This window comes from Chiloscyllium plagiosum, unplaced genomic scaffold (genome assembly GCF_037043375.1).
Source record: "Chiloscyllium plagiosum isolate Xiang-an unplaced genomic scaffold, Cpla_swu_hap1 HiC_scaffold_19, whole genome shotgun sequence".
NCBI lineage: Eukaryota > Metazoa > Chordata > Chondrichthyes > Orectolobiformes > Hemiscylliidae > Chiloscyllium > Chiloscyllium plagiosum.
In genome coordinates, this window is record NW_028270157.1 from 20,689,277 (window position 1) to 20,706,576 (window position 17,300).

Consider the following 17,300-nt stretch of genomic DNA (forward strand, 5'->3'; position numbering starts at 1 on the left):
AGACCTGAACCTGGAGAATTCATTTCCCCAGTCTGCACTGAATAACAACAGGCAATTACACTTAACTGTTTCTTTAGATTTAATACTTGACAATGCTTTTACATTATATGAATTAAATAGCAGGAGGGAGAATTATAGGAGGTGAGAGGGGTGGAATTTATGTTTATCCACAGCTGAGCCCTTTGTAACAATGTTGAACCTCTGAATGGGTTCAGATATTTATGTCATGGGAATCCAATCATGCAACCATTAAACTGAAATCACATCTGCATTGATTGCCCTGTGATCGACTTTCCAGTTTGGTATTTAATACATTATTCACCACGCACAAATTATTTTTTAAAAATTGTTTATTATGACAGTGATTGCAAATTCACATGATTACCTGAAATGATAACAAGCAGACTAAGCAATGGAACTGATTACTGTGCTCTGTGGACAGTAAACACTTGTCAATAATTTTAGGAATAAAAGTCGCATCAACTTGTTCAGATTGATATTTTTAAAAGATTTTTACCTTGCTGCTATTATCCACTGAAATTCACGCATTCTCTTTTATATAACTAATAATTACTCTTGCCTGTTTGTGTCAATCAGACTGGACCTTGGGTTCATCCAAAGGACTGGAACCTTCCACAATGCAGCACTCCCCCAGCACTGTACCACAGCATTGGCACTACATTATAGGCAATACTCTTGCTTCTGGTCGGAAGTTTTTTTGCCTTCATAGTTCCACTCCGCAAACTTAAGCACTTAAGTTAGACTGCCTCACACACTGAGAAAATGCTGCTCCATCTGAGATGCCATAATTCAGATTTAGCCATTAAACACAGACTCTCTTTAATCAGAAAGATGTCAGAGTTCCCATGGTGCCAATGGCATGGGGCAATTTCTCCTTTGTCTTAGCCAATATTTATCCCTTAACCAACAGCCCCTGTACATTATCAGATGAATGCTTGTGAGATCATTTTTACACGTTCATTCATGGGATGTGGGTGCTGCCCATCCCTAATAGCACTGAAGAAAGCTGATGGGAGCAGCTTTCTTGAACTGCTGAAGTCCCTGCGGTGTAGATACATCCATAGTATTTTTTTTTGAGAAGATTTGTAGCTCAGGTTGTGGTTCTGGATGTAGGTTTGCTTGCTGAGCTGAAAGGTTCATTTCCAGATGTTTCGTCACCCTACCAGGTAATATCTTCAGTATAGCTCACATTTAGATAGCAGCTTTAACAGAGTAAAATGTCACAATGCACTTCACAGAAGCATCACAAAATAATGCAAGCACAAGAATTAACTTAAGAACATCTGAACACTATCAACCAGAACCTGATCAAAATTGCTGCCCTATGTACATTACTCATTTGCAACATGTATGTTCATTTTAACCACCTAAACAGAAATCTCAACCTTCACTGTGTATCCATTATATGGAGGGTTGGATTAGCAAGCTGGTATCAAACAGCTTCCTCTGTCCACTGTTGAATGCATGAGATTCCTTCATTGAATGGATCAATGAGTTCACAATGCACATTTAATGAATTTATGTTTTAAATGAAGATTCAGTTGAATAGTTTAAATTGAGAATTGAATTCATATGAACTGCAATATTTTAAAATGACACTTCTACAGTCACTTTCACTTTGAAAAATAAAAAAAGCGAAATGAATGCTTGATTCTCATTTAATGCCTGAAATATCCCTGCGCAAGGCATAACCCAAAATATTCTTTCTCGTCTAATTGGAAAAAAAATCTTCTGTAACTCAGTTACATAACAGCAGTTAATCCCATCCTTCAAACAGCAAGCACTGCAGTCTAATAAGAGGCAGAAGCATTTTCACTGAATTCCAGGGAACCACACGTAACACCATTTACTTTCTTTGTACTAAAGGCACCATCTCAAATCTCAATGACTTTCTCAAGGTCAGAAAGAATTCCAACATATTATTAAATAGAAAAACAAAATGTTGCAGATGATGGAAACCTGAATGAAATGCAGCCATTTTCTCCTTGATCCCGTTTTCGAATCTGTTAAATTTTCTGTATTAAATCATTGTAAATTTCATCAGTCCATAGAATCCTGGATGATGGGTGGGCAAGGTGAAGTCATAAAGGAAAGATATAAAAGAGACCTAAGGGGCAACTTTTTCGTGCAGAGGGTGGTATGTGTATGGAATGAGCTACCAGAAGAAGTGGCAGAGGCTGGTACAATTGCAACATTTAAAAGGCATTTGGATGTGTATATGAACAGGAAGGGTTTGGAGGGATTTGGGCCATGTGCTGGCAGGTGGGACCACATTGGGTTGGGATAACCGGTCAGCATGGACGGGTTGACCGAAGGGTCTGTTTCTGTGCTATAAATCTCTATGACTCTATGAAGACACCTTGCACTGCAAAAATGAAACTAATTTCCCTTATTTCAAGAAAACTGCTTTATATTTATTCAAAGCTGAGTCAAATTCTGAGGGGGGCACAAAATGGTTTACAACGCATTCATTTTTTTAAAGTGTTGCCTTCATTGCAATGTAAGCAAACACTGTAACAAAGCAAGATCCCATGGAAATAAATGACATGCTTTGTCCAGGCTTGGAATTCTCTTGTAGGGCAAACCTGAAGGTGAGAAATAAAAATGTGTCCATCCAGCCAATGCTAATTACATTTTCCTGACAACATACGCTTGTGTCAAATCAGCATCAAGAATCTGGATTAAGCATAGTTCCGAAACCATGCAAAACATGTTTCTTCTTGATAAGAATGTGTAAGTTTCAGTTCTCCAAGCCATCAACCATGCCCTACATGTATAGAATATTTAGCAATTTATTGTTATTCATTCATGGGATGTGGTCAAGTATTTATTGTCCATTAGTAATTGTACCTGAGAAGGTAAAGGTGAGCCATTTCCATGAACCACTGCAATCTATGTAGTGTAAGTCACAAGACATTAGGGCTGGTGAACAAAAGCTTTGTAGATTTTAGGAAGGCCTTGATAGGAGGAGGGTGAGAGTTGGATAAATCCAGGGAGGACATTTCATTTCCTCAGCTGCTAGAGATGCACGGAAGAAAACCGGACTAGTACAAGAAACAGAAATGGAGGAACACAAAGTTCTTGGAGCTGGAAGTGGTTACAGAATTGTGGAGGTTGGGGGAAAGATCAGTGGAACATTTAAGTATTCATTCATTGAGATGTAATAACTGAATCCTGTTGTGTCTTCTCTCAAAACTTGCACTCTGCTTCATCGGGTTAGGATGCAGACTTTGAACTCCAATTACTAACCAGTTTTTTGAGACGGTGCATTTGATTAGCAGCCATGTCTCTGAGCACAAAGAAACAAGAAATTGCAGGTCAATGTATTTGTCTTGGTGACAGCAGAGGGAGGCTCAGGAAGAAAGATAGCAGGAAAATTAAGATTAGTACACAGGGAATGTGGATGGTTTAAGTCATATCAAAGCTAAGCATTCCAACAAATGTCTTCACCCGTCTTCCTACCCAGTAGATGTTGACTGCTTTATTATGAGTTTTAGTACTTTACATGCTAAGGTTTGTACAGAATTTGTACCCCAACCCAAATCAGAGGAAAGTTGATATCAACTTAGCGAGTGTGTTATAAAAATGTGGTGCTTGTTTCAATGAAAACCATTCTGCATTGTAATGTTTTATTTCCCGCATGCTTAGTTCTCTGAACAACACAATGACACATTTTGCAGCGCAGGGCCTTTCAAAGGAATAATGATAGACTGGCTAATGGGGCAGGCAACTGACCTTGAAAGCATGTAACCAGACACTTAACTGTTTCTGAAAGCTTGTGTAACATCATATGCCCTGGGTTTATGTGGACAATATATACCAGTATTAATCAGCCTGATTACTCACAAATACACAAAGGTAATCTTTTCCCACTTTCTTATTCCTTTCAAAGTTTTAGTTTTTAGTCCATGAAATTGTAGACATAGCAGAAAAGGCTAGATTTAATGTATTGGTGAGCATCCTCAAAGGGAGTAAGTTTTGAAGATCACTCACAGCAGCTAATTTGTACACAGCAAGCTCGCATCTGCAGCCTAATGACCAGATAAGCTGATGTAATTACTTTGATTGAAGAACAGCTGTTGGGACAATTCCCCTTATTCATCGAAATATTGAGATTTTTGAGAAGGCAGTCAGGCACACCTATTCAACACCTTATCTACAGCATGTCTGACAATGCAGAAGTCCCCCAGTGCCACATTATAGTGTCAGCCTGGACTGTCGTGCTTAAGTCTTTGGAGTGAGATTTGAACTCACAACCTTCTGGCTTCAGATGCGAGAAATTGAGCTCTGGTTGCCAAACACATGCTGTATGATTGGAGTCATACATTGACCAGTCCAGGATTGGGGTGACTTGTTACCTAGCCTTAAAAGTATTAGCAAAACCAGTAAGTCAGACTTACTGTTGCCAAAATCCTAAAATGTAGCATGATTATATTTAATTCCTTAATTTGCCTTGATGGGGTTTGAACTCATTAAATTTGTAGTAGTCAGTCCAGTTGTTAAAAACAGTACAGTACATTACAATAAATTGCAGGCCATTGATATCAACGGTCCTTTACAGTAATTACTGTACTGAACCAATTAGCATCCCAGCCACACAGTGTCAGTCCACTACATTTTAAGTCCACTTTAAACCTACACGCACGACATACTCAAACCAACCCTTTCGGTAAAACGTAACAGTTAATATTAGTTATTAACATACTTGCCCAGGCAATTATATGTTTTCTACTTAAAACTGTATAAATGTCAAAGCGTCAATTTCAATACTAACATAAAATGTGATCCATGTGAAGATAATACAGGAGAAAGCACAGCAAAGTAAGTCTTTGTTATAATAAAGGGCGGACCTGAGACAGTTAATCCCTTTTGCAGGTAACTGTGTGAATGGGTATTAGCCGGATTTCTCCCACAAATCCTGCATTATTCAACCTGTGCAAATACGCTTTAATTTAGTTACTGTTTAGAATTAAATGTAAAACCCCCAGATTAAGATAATATTCCACTATCACCCATAACTGGCTGCCTTTCTGCATTCTTTTCTAAAGGAGGGATAATCGTTACCCTTTAATGTTTGCCTCCGATTTTCCTCACATTCTCTCCCTGCCATTCGTTCGCTCGAACGTTCTCTTGTACTTTCTCTACAGATCGGGACCACTATTTTTTTTCTCGCTGTATATCTGTCCCTTCACATCTTTCTTGTCCTCTCTCTCTTTCTCTCTCTACATGTATCTCTCTCGCTTTCCTTTGTTCTGCGCTCTCTCCATCTCTCTTTGTGCCTGTTTCCCTCTACCTCTCTCCAACTCCTTCTTCCTCAGTGTTGCTGAGTCTCTCTCTCTCTGTATCCCCGTGTGCTGCTGTGCTTGTTTCAGTCTTTCTGTCTTCCACCTCTCTCTCCCTCTGTCATAGTGTATCTGTGTGTCTGACAGATCTCTCCTTTGTTCTTTCCCTTGCCTGTGCATTGTTCTCTGTAACTCTCTCTCTCTCTGTCTCTGTATAAAGCCTTACCTTGTCCAGAGGAGCCCCAGGGTCTAACTTCTGATGGGTTCTCTGTCACCGGTAGGGAATCTGGTTGGAGCTGTCCAACACCGCTGTCACTCAGTTGCAGATCTGCTGCCTTGAAGCCTTTGAGATGCTCGGAGTCGGTCGGAAGCTGCGGGTTGATCCTCATAGCCGCGCTGTGTTTGGGGCTCCTGATCCTGGCGTGGGGAGATTGCCACATCCTCCTGCCGGGCACACCATGGGCTCGGAGTGGCTGAGCGCTGGCAGTGAAGTCTCGCTGGGGAGTGCAGCGACAACGTCCCCCCTCCCCGAAAGTTGTGCAATATTTCAGAGCCGCTGCATTCAGGCGGTGTCTGTACACGTGGTGGACTGGATTGGCATGTTCCTGCTCTGGGGACCTGGGCAATCCCTGGTCTGCTGAGTGGAGTTTGAGGGGTTGTTTGTGCACGGGATGAGGGGGGGTGGTGGTGGTTGGATCTCGACTACACATGTCAATCAGAAAAGGAGATGCACAATTATTTGCTGCAGGTGTTAGGTGCCAGGGCTGAGCCAGTGTCTGCAAGGATTACAGAGCAATTTCAATAATGATCTGCAAATATCAGAGAATCATGCAGCAGCAGCTGGAGAGAGGGGCCGATTGGCCATGGCGCCTGTGCGAGCTATCTACTGAAAAAAAACTTGTAAAATGCAGACTCCCCCTGTTAAATCTCCAATCCCCCAAGAGATTGAATACAATGTGTGAAAAATGTTTAGATTCAGAAGAGGGCATAAAGGTAATGCATTACTTGCATTTATGTAGCACCTTTCACAATTCCTCTGGTTATCCTTTATAGTGCTTTATCCTTTAGTGCTCTGGTTCACCAATGGCCTTTTGGGAAGGAAATCTGTCATCCTTATCCGGTCTGACCTACATATGACTCCAGATGACAGAGCAAAGTAATTGACTCTAACTACTGGACATTTAAGCATTACAATAAATGCTGGCCCAACCAGTGATGCCCATATCCCGGGAACACATTTTTCGGAAGTACTTTTGCAGTGTAGTTATTTTCTAATGTAGGAAATGTGGACGTCAATGGGTATATAGTGAGTTCCTACAAAGCCACGAGAATGACTGGATCATCGTAATTGAAAGTGATTTAGGCCGAGGAAAACCCTGCTACTCTTCTTTGTCATAATAGCCATTGGATGTTTTACATCCAGCTGACAGGCAAGATGCTGCCTCAGCTTTTACCGTCCAATGTTAAAGGTAGTGTCTAAGAGTGCGGCACTGCCTTGCAAACATTGGCTGGATATTGTGACTGGGTCCTGCAAAGGGGCCTGATCCCACAACCTGTGTTAACACCATAGGATATAGGACGTAGGCCATTCAGTCCATCAGGTCACTCTACTAGACCTTTGCTGATCTGATAATCCTCAACTATATGATCTGTCTTTTCACTATAACCTTTGGTTTCCCTTAATGACTTAAAATCTGTCTATTTCAGCCTTGCATGTACTTAATGACCCAAGCTGTCCTCTGCAGTAAGGAATTCCATAGGTTCACCATCTACACATTGGGGAGTGTAAACCTAAAGGGTATAGGTTTAAGGTGAGGGGGAGATATACAAAAGGGTCCAGATGGGCAATTTTTCACACAGAGGGTGGTGAGTGTCTGGAACAGGCTGCAAGAGGTAGTGGTGGAAGCAAGCACAATTTTGTCATTTTAGAAACATTTGGACAGGTTCGTGGATGGGATAGGTATGGAGGAATATGGGCCAAACACAAGCAAAAGGGAGCAGATTAATTGTGAAAACTGGGTGCCATGAACAGGTTGGGACAAAGGGCCTGTTTCCATGCTGTAAACATCAATGACTCAATGACTAAAAGAGATTTCTTCCCCCTCTCTATCTTAAATGGGCAAACTGAGATCATACTCAAAGGTCATCTCTCATTCTTCTAATATATGTTTTTTCCCTTAGTATATGAACAATTGGATTGATATCTTCATGCTTGATATGCCATGATATAGCCTCCAACTTAAACCCAGTTCAAGTTATAGAGTCATAGAGATATACAGCACAGAAACAGACCCTTTGGTCCAACTCGTCCATGCTAACCAGATATTCTAAATTAATCTAATCCCATTTGCCAGCATTTAACCCATATCCCTCTAAACCCTTCCTATTCATATACCCATCCAGATGTCTTTTAGATGTAGTAATTGTACCAGCCTCCACCACTTCCTCTGGCAGCTCATTCTGTGTGAAATAGTTGCCGCTTAGGTCCCTTTTAAATTTTTCCCCTCTCATTCTAAACCTATGCCCTCTAGTCCTGGACTCCCCCACCCCAGGGAAAAGACCTTGTCTATTTATCCTATCTATGCCCCTCATGATTTTATAAACCTCTATAAGGTACCCCACAGCCTCCATTGCTCCAGATAAAATAGCCCGAGCCTAATCAGCCTCTCCCTATAGCTCACTCCCTCCAACCTGGTAACATCCTTGTAAATCTTTTCTGAGCCCATTCAAGTTTCATAACATCCTTCCCAGAGCAGGGAGACCAGAATTGCATGCAATATTCCAAAAGTGGCCTAACCAATGTCCTGTACAGCTGCAACATAACTCCTATACTCAATGCACTGACCAATAAAGGAAATCATACCAAACGTCTTCTTCACAATCCTATTTACCTGCGACTCCACTTTCAAGGAGCTATGAAGCTGCTGTGATAATGCTGCTCATTTAATAAGGTTATGCTGTCCTTGACATTTCTTTCAGAGCGGTCATAAAGACACAGGTTCTGAAAGGTCTGGGCTTGCAGGGTTTTAGGGCCAGTTTGATTATAACTGACAGATACTGCCTCAAGAAAAGGCTTTCAAGTTTAAAAAAAAACACATGTATAAAGAAAGGTGAGTAGCCACTTCTCCCAGCACAGCTTGTCTCTTGTTTGGTTTGGTTTTAGCAGGCAGTCAGTTGTGAAGCTGTTCGACACAAAGAAGCAGGTCCATGCTGATCCTTCCTCTCTCTGAGATCTCTCCTGTAAGACCTAGTGTTTGATTTTACCTTTTCTGCCAAGGGGTTTTTCAGAGGATTGTTGCAAGTATTTGGAACAGAATAATTAAGTTGGGATAATCTGTTGGATTTTTGGATAGAGTCATAGAGACATAGAGGTGTACAGCATGTAAACAGACCCTTTGGTCCAACTTGGCCATGCCAACCGGATATCCCAACCTAATCTAGACCCATTTGCGAGCATTTGGTCCATGTCCCTCCAAACCCTTCCTATTCATATATCCATCCAGGTGCCCTTTAAATGTTGCAATTGTACCAGCCTCCACTACTTCCTCTAGGAGAAAGTGAGGACCGCAGATGCTGGAGATCAGAGTTGAAACATGTGTTGCTGGAAAAGTGCAGCAGGTCAGGCAGCATCCAAGGAGTAGGAGAATCGACGTTTCGGGCATAAGCCCTTCTTCAGGAATCCTGAAGAAGGGCTTATACCCAAAACGTCGATTCTCCTGCTCCTTGGATGCTGCCTGACCTGCTGCGCTTTTCCAGCAACACATTTTTCAGCTCCACCACTTCCTCTGGCAGCTCATTCCATACACACATCACCCTCTGCGTGAAAAAGTTGCCCCTTAGGTTTCTTTTATATATTTCCCTTCTCAGCCTAAACCTATGCCCTCTAGGTCTGAACTTCCCCACCCCAGGAAAGAGACTTTGTCTATTTATCCTATCCATGCCCCTCATGATTTTATAAATCTCTATAAGGTCACCTCTCAGCCTCCATCACTCAAGGGAAAACAGCCCCAGCCTATTCAGCCTTTCCCTATAGATCAACTCCAACCCTGACAACATCCTTGTAAATCTTTTCTGAACCCTTTCAAGTTTCACAACATCCTTCTGATAGGAAGGAGACCAGAGGATAAGTTAAGTTATTTTGTATTCTGTTCTCTTTTGTTTGTGCTTCATTTGATAATCTTGCAAATAAATTCTGTTTTGTTTAAAAGTAAGTGGTTGGGCCAGCTCCATCTCTCCTGGGATATTCATTTTACACTTTACAAGTTAGGCTCTGAGCTACTTTCTTGAAATATTTTGAGGGAGTCTGGCCTGGTCTATAATACTGCACTCAAGGTCTCTTTGTTCAGCAACACTCCCCAGGACCTTACCATTAACTGGATTAGTCCTGGCCTGATTTGCCTTTCCAAAATGCAGCACCTCACATTTATCTAAATTATCTGCCAATCCTTGACCCATTGGCCCATCAAATCCCATTATACCTTCTTCACTGTTCAATACACTTCCAATTTTAGTGTAATCTGCAAATTTACGAACCATACCTCCTGTGTTCAATTCCAAATCATTTATGTAAATGATGAAAAGCAGTGGACCCAGCACCGAACCTTGTGGCACTCCACTCGAACAATGTTCAGGCTTGGACTGAATACTCAAATTCACCTGCACCTCCACACACATCATCTATTCAATCCGCTGCACCCGATGTGGCCTCCTTTATATTGGGGAGACAGGCCGCCTACTTGCGGAACGTTTCAGAGAACACCTCTGGGACACCCGGACCAACCAACCCAACCACCCCGTAGCCCAACACTTTAACTCCCCCTCCCACTCCACCAAGGACATGCAGGTCCTTGGACTCCTCCATCGCCAGACCATGGCAACACGACGGTTGGAGGAGGAGCGCCTCATCTTCTGCCTGGGAACAAGGGATGAACTCAGATTTCTCCAGTTTCCTCATTTCCCCTCCCCCCGCCTTGTCTCAGTCAAATCCCTCGAACTCAGCACCGCCTTCCTAACCTGCAATCATCTTCCTGACCTCTCCGCCCCCACCCCACTCCGGCCTATCACCCTCACCTTGACCTCCCTCCACCTATCGCATTTCCAAAGCGCCTCCCCCAAGTCCCTCCTCCCTACCTTTTATCTTAGCCTGCTGGACACACTTTCCTCATTCTTGAAGAAGGGCTTATGCCCGAAACGTCGATTCGCCTGTTCCTTGGATGCTGCCTGACCTGCTGCGCTTTTCCAGCAACACATTTTCAGCTCTGATCTCCAGCATCTGCAGCCCTCACTTTCTACTCAATGCACTCACCAATAAAAGAGTTCATGCCTATGCAGGTCTAGCCACTGTTGATCAGCCCTGACATAAGGGAAGGAGTTTCTTGGTGTGTGCCAGTTAGATGTTTATGGAAAGTTTGTCAACGTTATGTCAACAAGAGGGGACATACACCAAGAAAAATCAGTCCTGTTAAAAGTAAACCTTGTACTTTGTAAAGAAACGGTTTATGAAGAAGATTTCATCATTTATGGACAGAGCTGGAACAAAAAAATATCGAGGCAAGTGTAATTTTTTTGAGCAATCTGCATGTCCCTTGTCATCTCAATGTGTTTATTTATACTGGAAGAGAAAATTAATTTGGTGATTATGCATCAAACCTGTCAAGTCCCTGCTTTTCAACTTGAGTATGAAATCAATCATAATTAACTGAGTAACTAATTTAAGCTGGAGAAAATGTTTTCAATAATCACTTCTGACAAGTGTGCCATAGAAGCTGAAAGCTTACCACCAATAAAGACAGAAAATAATGGAAAATGCTGGAATTACACAATATGCCTGTCAAAACCTGAGGGAGATTAATGCCTGGAGTGCCTGACCCTTTATCAATTGGTCAATTTCTTTTTCCAGCTACTGTGGGTCCTCTAGGGAACGGCAAAGTTTCCTGAACTATCTCCAGTCACTGACCCCTGATTTTAACACTCTCACCTCCCTGTAACAAATGAGAATGGGCTGTCAAGGAGAGATGTAAATTATGCCATTTTCTAATTCTTGTGGTATCTCAGGCCTGGACCCAAGGTAATTGTGAACCTAACTGAAAAATAAGAAAAGACCATGGTCAGATATAGCTACAGCAATTTGCATTAGCATAGTGCCATTAATGTCCTTAAATATCTTTGCTTCACTGCAATGCTATCAGACAAAATTTGACATCAACGTCATGTGGCGAGCTGTTAAGATCGGTGACCAAAAGCTTGGTCAATAAGATCAACAAGATAAAACGCATAAGAGTTTTAGCAAAGAGAGATACAGAGTTTTAGAGAAGGAATTGCAAAGCTTAGGGACCAGGGTGCCGATGGCAGAGCAAGTAAAATTAGGTATGGGTGTGAAGCCAAAGTTGGAGGGCTTTAGCGCCGGTGAAGGTCATAGAGATTGGGAGGCGCAAGGCTATGAAGGTAATTGAAAGCAAGAATGTGAATGTTGAAATGGAGCTTTCGATGAGTCTGGAGCCATATTTCCTATTCATTCAGGGGATAGGAGCTTCACCGGCTGGGCCAGCATTTATTGCCAATACTTAGTTGTCCTTGAGAAGGTGGAGGTGAGCTGCTTTCTTGAATTAATAGTGTAGGTAGATCAACAATGCTGTTAGGGAGGGTGTTCCAGGATTTTCACCCAATGACACTGAAGAAAAAGCAAACATTTTCCAAGTCAGGGTGCTGGGTGACTTAGATGGGAACGTGCAGGTGATTGTATTCCCAGTCAACAAGCAGTAATGGATAAACAGGGGCTCAGTGTGAATCCAACAACAGAGCTTCAGATGAACTGAACTTTCCAGAAGTTGGTGGTCGGCCAGGAAAGTGCTGGAATAGTTGATGCCAATGGTAACAGAGCCATAGAAGAGAGTTTCAGCAGCTGATGAGCAGAGACAGAGAAAGGGGTCAGGTGATGAGGAGGAGGATATGGGATCGAAAGTTCAGCTTGGCATTAAAAAATGACAAGCAGGAGGCTGGCAGAGCACAGCATCTGCCAATAATCATGAGAAGCCAATCAGCAGCCCGAAATTGAAAAGACAAATCAATTTCTCGAGTGTAGGAATGATCTGAGAATCTTAATCTGCCTTTTATCTTTTTAGATGTCATCTGGCTTTTTACAATTTTAATGTCAGGAAATGAGTACCACTAGCAAGGCTAGCAGTCAATAACCAATCCTCAGTGTCCTTGGAAGCTGATGGTTTACCTTTTCCTTGAATCACTGCAGTCCTTGTGGGGGAGGTGGCAGTAGATTGGCAATTGCAGACAATTGACTCACTGTCCCCGGTGACAGAACAGCCAACACACTGACTGAAGATTCACATAGTTATGCATAAGAATAGAAGACAAGATTTGAGAAATTATAATGGAGCTGCGTAGAACATAGAACAAAGAACATTACAACGCAGTACAGGCCCTTCGACCCTTGGTGTTGCGCCGACCTGTGCAACCAATCTGATGCCCATCTAACCTACACTATTCCATTCTCGTCCATATGCCTATCCAATGACCATTAAAATGCCCTTAATGTTGGCAAGTCTACTACTGTTACAGGCAGTGCATTCCACGCACCTACTACTCTCTGAGTAAAGAGTCTACCTCTGACATCTGTCCTATATCTATCACCCTTCAATTTAAAGCTATGCTCCCTCGTGCTGGTCATTGCCATCTGAGGTAAAAGGCTCACTGTCCAACCTATCTAATCTTCTGATTATCTTATATGTCTCAGTTAAGAAGCCTCTAAACCTTCTTCTCTCTAACGAATACAGCCTCAAGTCCCTCAGCCTTTCCTCGTAAGACCTTCCCTCCATACCAGGCAACATCCTAGTAAATCACTTCTGAACCCTTTCCAAAGCTTCCACATCCTTCCTATAATGCAGTGACCAGAACTGTACGCCAAATGTGGCCACACCAGAGTTTTGTACAGCTGCAGCATGATCTCATGGTTCTGAAACTCAATCCCTCTACCAATAAAAGCTAACACATTGTATGCCTTCTTAACAACCCTATCAACCTGGGTGGCAATTTTCAATGATCTATGTCCTTGGACACTGAGATCTCTCTGCTCGTCTACACTACCAAGAATCTTACCATTAACCCTGCATTCCTGTTACTCCCTCCAAAGTGAATCACCTCACACTTTTCCTCATTAAACTCCATTTGCCACCTCTCAGCCCAGCTCTGCTGCTTATCGATGTCTATCTGTAACCTAGAACATTCTTCGTCACAACTCTATCCACAACCCTACTGACCTTATTGTTATCCAAAGATTTGCTAACCCATCCTTCTATGCCCTCATCCAGGTCATTTATATAAATGACAAACAACAGTCGACCCAAAACAGATCCCTGTGGTACCCCACCAGTAACTGAACTCCAGGATGAATATTTCCCATCAATCACCACCCTCTGTCTTCTTTCAGCTAGCCAATTTCTGACCCAAACCACTAAATCATCCTCAATCCCATGCCTCCATATTTTGTGCAATAGCCTACCATGGGGAACCTTTTCAAATGCCTTACTGAAATCCATATAGACCAGATCAACCACTTTACCCTCACCCGCCTGTTTGGTCACCTTCTCAAAGAACTCAATAAGGTTTGTGAGACATGACCTACCCTTCACAAAACCATTTTGACTATCCCTAATCAACTTATTCCTCTCTAGATGATAATAAATCCTATCTCTTATAATCCTTTCCAACACTTTACCCACAAGTGAAGTAAGACTCACTGGTCTATAATTTCGAGGGTTGTCTCTACTCCCCTTCTTGAAAAAGGGAACAATAATTGCTATCCTCCAGTCTTCTGGCACTATTCCTGTAGACTATGATGACATAAAGATCAAAGCCAAAGGCTAGGCAATCTCCTCCCAGAGAAGCTTAGGATAAATCCCATCCAGCCTAGGGGACTTATCTATTTTTACACTTTCCGGAATTGCTAACACCTCCTCCTTATGCACCTCAATCCCATCTCGTCCAGTAGCCATTATCTCAATATTCTCCTCTACCACATCATCTTTTTCTTGTGTGAATACTGATGAGACGTATTCATTTGGCACTTCTCCTATCTCCTCTGACTGCATGAACAACTTCCCATTACTATATTTGATTGGCCCTAATTTTACTCTAGTCTTTCTTTTATTCCTGATATATCTATAGAAAGTTTTAGGGTTTTCCTTGAAGTAGACACACTTCAAACCAACGTCTTGCCTGCCGGTGCCTTCTTACAATCTTGAAATCTTAGTTCTGACTTCACTACTCTCATTCTCCCGTATACTCGAACTACAATTTCGGTTCCTATTCCCCTGCTGAATTAAACCCACATGAAGAGCAGTAGCAAATCTCTCCCTCCAGGATGTTGGAATCCCTCTGGTTCAGATGAAGAACATCCTGTTTGTAGAGGTCTCAACTACCCTAGAAACAGCCCCAATTATCCAGAAATGCAAAACTCCCTGTCCTGCACCATCCTTGTAGTCACGTGTTCAATTCTCTCTCTCTCTCCCTACTCCTCACCTTGCTAGCATGTGGCATGGGCAACAAACCAGAGATAACAACTCTGTTTGTTCTAGCTCTAAGCTTCCATCCTAGCTCCCTGAATTTCTGCTTTAAATCCCCATCTCTCTTCTTACCTATGTAGTTGATGCCTATGTGGACCACGACTTGGGGCTGCTCTCCCTTTCCCTCAAGGACTCCAAAAACGTGACCAGAGACATCACGAACCCTGACACCTGGGAGGCAGCACACCAACCGTGAATCTCTCTCGTTCCCACAGAGAATAATGGCAGCGCAGGCAGTGGAATGTTCCTCCTGCCGGATGTTTGAGGTAGGGGTGACCACCGATACTCCTGCCGACTTCATCTGCAGGAAATGCAGTCAGATTCTGCTCCTCACAGAACGAGTTAGGGAACTGGAACTGGAGTTGGATGAACTGAGGATTATTCGAGAGGCTGAGAAGGTGATAGATAGAAGCTACAGGGACATAGTTACGCCAGAGAACAGAGGTAGCTGGGTAACAGTTAGAGGTGGGAAGGGGAGGAAGCAGGCAGTGCAGAGATCCCCTGTAGTCATTCCCCTAAACAATAGGTATACCGCTTTGGATACTGTTGGGGGGGACGGCCTAGCAGGGGTAAGCTGCAGTGACCAGGTCTGTGGCGTGAGGTCTGGCTCTGAGACTCAGAAGGGAAAGGGGGAGAGGAGGAGAGCGCTAGTTATAGGAGACTCTCTAGTTAGAGGGACGGACAGGCAATTCTGTGGGCATGGGCGAGACTCTCGGATGGTTTGTTGCCTCCCGGGTGCCAGGGTCCGAGACGTCTCGAACCGTGTCTTCAGAATCCTTAAGGGGGAGGTTGTGCAGCCAGAAGTCGTGGTGCACGTTGTTGCCGGTGCCACGTGACAGTGAGGCAAGGAACAGGGAGAGAGTGCAGTTGAACACGTCGCTGCAAGGATGGTGTAGGAGGGAGGGCTTCAGGTATTTGGACAATTGGACTGCATTCTGGGGAAGGTGGGACCTGTATAAGCAGGACGGGTTGCACCTGAATCAGAAGGGCACCAATATCCTGGGGGGTAGGTTTGCTAGCTATCTTCGGGGGGGTTTAAACTAATTTGGCAGGGGGATGGGATCCGGACTTGTAGTCCAGCAAGTAGGCTAGCTGTTTGTCAGGATGTCCAAGTATGTGGGGAGGCTGTGAAGAAGGTAGCACTGACAGGGAATACTTGCGGACACAGAGATGGGTTCAAGTACGTATACTTCAACGCAAGGAGAATCAGAAATAAGGTCGGTGAACTTAAGGCGTGGATAGGTACCTGGGACTACGATGTTGTGGCCATCACGGAAACGTGGATAGAAGAGGGACAGGAATGGTTGTTGGAGGTTCCTGGTTACAGATGTTTCAGTAGGATTAGGGAGGGTGGTAAAAAAGGAGGGGGGGTGGCGTTGCTAATTAGAAATGGTATAACAGCTGCAGAAAGGCAGTTTGAGGGGGATCTGCCTTTAGAGGTAGTATGGGCTGAAGTCAGAAATAGGAAAGGTGCAGTCACCTTGTTGGGTGTTTACTATAGGCCCCCCAATAGCAGCAGAGATGTGGAGAAACAGATTGGGAAACAGATTTTGGAAAGGTGCAGAAGCCACAGGGTAGTAGTCATGGGCGAGTTCAACTTCCCAAATATTGATTGGAAGCTCTTTAGATCAAGTAGATTGGATGGGGCGGTGTTTGTGCAGTGTGTCCAGGAAGCTTTTCTAACACCGTATGTAGATTGTCCGACCAGAGGGGAGGCCATTTTGGATTTGGTACTCGGTAATGAACCGGGACAAGTGATGGGCTTGTTAGTGGGTGAACAATTTGGTGATGGTGACCACAATTCTGTGACTTTCACCTTGGTTATGGAGAGAGATAGGTGCGTGCAACAGGGTAGGTTTTACAATTGGGGGAAGGGTAATTACGATGCTGTAAGACAGGATCTGAGGAGCATAAGTTGGGAGCATAGGCTGTCGGGGAAGGATGTCGTGGAAATGTGGAACTTTTTCAAGGAACAGATACGACGTGTCCTTGATATGTATGTACCGGTCAGACAGGAAAGAAATGGTCGTGTGAGGGAACCTTGATTGACGAGGGAGGTTGAATGTCTTGTAAAGAGGAAGAAGGAGGCTTACATAAGGTTGAGGAAACAGGGTTCAGACAGAGCAGTGGAGGGATACAGGATAGCCAGAAGGGACCTGAAGAAAGGGATTAGGAGAGCCAAGAGAGGGCATGAAAAATCTTTGGCGGATAGGATCAAGGATAACCCAAAGGCATTTTATGTGTATATGAGAAACATGAGAATGACAGGAACGAGGGTAGGTCCAATCAAGGACAGTAGTGGGAGACTGTGTATTGAGTTGGAAGAGATAGGAGAGGTCTTGAATGAGTACTTTTCTTCAGTATTTACGAATGAGAGGAACCGTATTGTTGAAGAGGTAAGTGTGAAATGGACTGGTAAGCT

At 43.3% G+C, this 17,300-nt stretch overlaps 1 protein-coding gene across 3 annotated transcripts in view; it reads right to left on the minus strand.

The window, feature by feature from the left end:
- LOC122559777 (anoctamin-4) overlaps positions 1-5,766 on the minus strand; it is a 194,091-nt gene extending 188,325 nt beyond the window's left edge. For all 3 annotated transcript variants that reach the window (XM_043709787.2, XM_087997098.1, XM_087997097.1), the window contains exon 1: positions 5,530-5,766. In XM_043709787.2, coding sequence (XP_043565722.2) covers positions 5,530-5,743 — 214 coding nt within the window. In that variant the 5' untranslated portion in view covers positions 5,744-5,766. The remainder of the gene's footprint in view (positions 1-5,529) is intronic.
- Between the last annotated feature and the right edge of the window lie 11,534 nt (positions 5,767-17,300).